We start from the raw sequence: 4,127 nt of genomic DNA on the forward strand, positions 1-4,127 counted from the left end.
TACTATTTTAGTTTTTAAAATATTTTTTAATTTAAAATCATTACTTTCTTATCCAAAAATAATAATTATTTTTTAAAAACTTTTTTCTATGGTTTCCAATCCTGCACTTGTCTTACTATTAATAATATGATAATGATGCCAATTATTTTGATAAAACTACGCCTACCCATAACCCCTTCATTCTTTTGACTCTGTTTCTGCATCCTGCATCTATGCAAATCTAAGGTAACTGCAGCATCGCTTTGGACTTTTTCATGCAAATATTCGAAATTTCCTTTTCTTGTGTATATCAGCTATCAGCATATATTTTGTGTGATTGTTTGTGGCTTTGTGCTGTTAGATATGCTGTTGTTACAGGGTCAAATAAAGGGATAGGATTTGAGACAGTCAAAGAGTTAGCCTCAAATGGAATCAAGGTGGTGCTCACTGCAAGAGATGAGAGTAAGGGAATTGAAGCCATTGAGAAGCTCAAAGAGTGTGGTGTCTCTGATAAGCTTGTGGTTCTTCACCAACTTGATGTCACTGACCATGCTAGCATTGCATCATTAGCGGAGTTTGTTAAGACACAGTTCCCGAGACTTGATATCTTGGTAAGCATAGTGGTTGCAGTTTAGGGTTTATGATTTAGGACTTATGAAAAATGAAAAAGAAATGATACTTAGAAAAGCCTTTTTTGTTAGTTTTATACGAAAATAGTACATGATTCATTTTGGGTTAGTACTTAGTCAGTATGTTTGCACAAAAAATATATATATATAATTTGTATTTATATTTACCAGAATTCATTTGCATGTATATTTTTTAAAATTTGTACACATAAATTTATAAAATTTATTTGTTGAAGACAATTTAGTATTTGTGTTGGCCAAATGATGACCAAAATTACTAAAAACTGCTGGTCCTCTAGAGTAATCTATTTGCTTCATATTCTTTTGCAGGTGAATAATGCAGGAATCAGTGGTGTCAATCCATATGAAAAGGTCAGTGAATAATTTATCTACCTTTTTTCTTGTGAGATGCGACTCATAATCCTCTCGAAAAGATCTGAGATTCTTATAATATGGATGCAGGATGAACCAAGATTTAAATGGGAGGAACTAACACAAACTTATGAGATGGCTGAAAAGTGTATATTGACAAACTACTATGGTGCCAAGAAAACAACTGAGGCATTTCTTCCACTACTTCAGTTATCAAATTCACCAAGGGTTGTTAATGTTTCCTCTGAAGCAGGGTTGATAAAGGTACAATAATTCAAGATCATCAAATCTCTTCGAATTTTTATTCAATTTAACATGATGTTGCCTATGGGAAAATGCAATTATGCATCATATTGAACTTACTGCATTATATACTAACTTTTAGTTAGTCAACATTAACCAACTTTAGTATTTAGATTTATAATTTAGAATTTAGAGTTAAAAATTTATGATTTAAGGTCTTAAGTTAGTTTTTAAAATATTTTTTAATTTAAAATCATTACTTTCTTATCCAAAAATAATAATTATTTTTTAAAAACTTTTTTCTATGGTTTCCAATCCTGCACTTGTCTTACTATTAATAATATGATAATGATGCCAATTATTTTGATAAAACTACGCCTACCCATAACCCCTTCATTCTTTTGACTCTGTTTCTGCATCTATGGCAGAGGCAAATCTAAGGTAACTGCAGCATCGCTTTGGACTTTTTCATGCAAATATTCGAAATTTCCTTTTCTTGTGTATATCAGCATAGTGTTTATATTTTGTGTGATTGTTTGTGGCTTTGTGCTGTTAGATATGCTGTTGTTACAGGGTCAAATAAAGGGATAGGATTTGAGACAGTCAAAGAGTTAGCCTCAAATGGAATCAAGGTGGTGCTCACTGCAAGAGATGAGAGTAAGGGAATTGAAGCCATTGAGAAGCTCAAAGAGTGTGGTGTCTCTGATAAGCTTGTGGTTCTTCACCAACTTGATGTCACTGACCATGCTAGCATTGCATCATTAGCGGAGTTTGTTAAGACACAGTTCCCGAGACTTGATATCTTGGTAAGCATAGTGGTTGCAGTTTAGGGTTTATGATTTAGGACTTATGAAAAATGAAAAAGAAATGATACTTAGAAAAGCCTTTTTTGTTAGTTTTATACGAAAATAGTACATGATTCATTTTGGGTTAGTACTTAGTCAGTATGTTTGCACAAAAAATATATATATATAATTTGTATTTATATTTACCAGAATTCATTTGCATGTATATTTTTTAAAATTTGTACACATAAATTTATAAAATTTATTTGTTGAAGACAATTTAGTATTTGTGTTGGCCAAATGATGACCAAAATTACTAAAAACTGCTGGTCCTCTAGAGTAATCTATTTGCTTCATATTCTTTTGCAGGTGAATAATGCAGGAATCAGTGGTGTCAATCCATATGAAAAGGTCAGTGAATAATTTATCTACCTTTTTTCTTGTGAGATGCGACTCATAATCCTCTCGAAAAGATCTGAGATTCTTATAATATGGATGCAGGATGAACCAAGATTTAAATGGGAGGAACTAACACAAACTTATGAGATGGCTGAAAAGTGTATATTGACAAACTACTATGGTGCCAAGAAAACAACTGAGGCATTTCTTCCACTACTTCAGTTATCAAATTCACCAAGGGTTGTTAATGTTTCCTCTGAAGCAGGGTTGATAAAGGTACAATAATTCAAGATCATCAAATCTCTTCGAATTTTTATTCAATTTAACATGATGTTGCCTATGGGAAAATGCAATTATGCATCATATTGAACTTACTGCATTATATACTAACTTTTAGTTAGTCAACATTAACCAACTTTAGTATTTAGATTTATAATTTAGAATTTAGAGTTAAAAATTTATGATTTAAGGTCTTAAGATAAACAAAATAATTAAAAAAAAGTTGTATGATTGATGCTGAAAAAAGTTAGCTACCTAATACTACTCTTTCATTATTTCAGTATCTACATCACATTCTCAAAATTGGCAAAATTGTTTTATGTGGCATCACAGAACATATCAAACAAATGGGCTAAGGAGGTGCTTGGTGATGCTGAAAACCTTAGAGAAGAGAAAATAGATGAGGTGCTCAAGGAGTTCCTCAAAGACTTCAAAGAAGGCATACTAGAAATCAAAGGCTGGCCAATTAACATGAGTGCCTATAGGGTCTCAAGAGCAGCAATGAATTCTTATACAAGATTCATGGCAAAGAAGCACCAAAACCTGGGCATCAATTGTGTGTGCCCTGGTCCTTGCAAAACAGACATAACCAGAAACACTGGTACTCTTTCTGCTACTGAAGGTGCTGCAAGTGTTGTGAGATTAGCACTTCTACCTGATGGCTCACCTTCTGGCCTTTTCTTTATTAGAAAAGAGTTGTCAAGTTTTTGAATCATTTTATTTATAAAATGAGGATAATTTGGTCATTTAGGATTCAATTTACCAAGTTTAAAGTATCATGTGGTTGATTTATTATTTTCTTTAATCATTATTATTTTTGTTAGTAGTTGGTGCATGATTTGATGAAGATGGTGACAATATTTTCAGGTAAAGACTTATGTACAGTTATTTTTATGTGAAGTTGATAGTTGAAAATCATTAGATAATGAGTTAGTCAAACTTGTCAAATCATCTAACAATTCTCAAATATCAACTTTACATGAAGACAACTGCATGTGAGTGTAGTTGGTAAAACATAGCAGGAGATCAGAAGAAAGAGAGTGAGTGGTTGAGAGATGAAAAGGAGTATGAGATTAGCAAAAGGAAGATGAATTGATTAAGCAGACATATAAAAGTGGTTTCAGAGAAGACCCCTCAACTATGTCATTTACAAATGCAGTGGTTTCTCTCTTACTACTCATAATTCAAAAATGTAAAGTTGGTACAATTTTAATAAGTATTGTTGAAACTTTCTTTTCAAATCATAAATAACATAATTTGCAGTGTATTTTGTTTTTCAATAACTTGCTTTAAATTTGTTTAATTATTTGCTCGTAAATGAAGAAAATATAATAAAAAAATCTATTAAGAATTATAGATTTTAAATTATTCAAAATCAATATAATAAAACAGGACAAAAATTTTTTAAAGTAAAAAAATTAATAAAATAATAAAACAAGAG

General features: G+C 31.3%; 2 protein-coding genes across 2 annotated transcripts in view; both read left to right on the plus strand.

The window, feature by feature from the left end:
- The window catches only part of LOC107637074 ((+)-neomenthol dehydrogenase), a 2,534-nt gene extending 1,281 nt beyond the window's left edge, over positions 1 to 1,253 (plus strand). The window contains exons 2-4 of the mRNA XM_016340526.1: positions 341 to 590; positions 939 to 980; positions 1,071 to 1,253. Of these exons, the coding sequence (XP_016196012.1) occupies positions 341 to 590; positions 939 to 980; positions 1,071 to 1,253 (475 nt within the window). The remainder of the gene's footprint in view (positions 1 to 340; positions 591 to 938; positions 981 to 1,070) is intronic.
- Positions 1,551 to 3,619, plus strand: LOC107634966 ((+)-neomenthol dehydrogenase). Its single transcript, XM_016338304.2, has 5 exons — positions 1,551 to 1,664; positions 1,780 to 2,029; positions 2,378 to 2,419; positions 2,510 to 2,683; positions 3,020 to 3,619. The coding sequence occupies exons 1-5, from the start codon at positions 1,645 to 1,647 to the stop codon at positions 3,395 to 3,397; spliced, it is 864 nt and encodes a 287-aa protein (XP_016193790.1). The 5' UTR covers positions 1,551 to 1,644; the 3' UTR covers positions 3,398 to 3,619.

This window comes from Arachis ipaensis, chromosome B04 (genome assembly GCF_000816755.2).
Source record: "Arachis ipaensis cultivar K30076 chromosome B04, Araip1.1, whole genome shotgun sequence".
In the NCBI taxonomy this organism is placed as follows: Eukaryota; Viridiplantae; Streptophyta; class Magnoliopsida; order Fabales; family Fabaceae; genus Arachis; species Arachis ipaensis.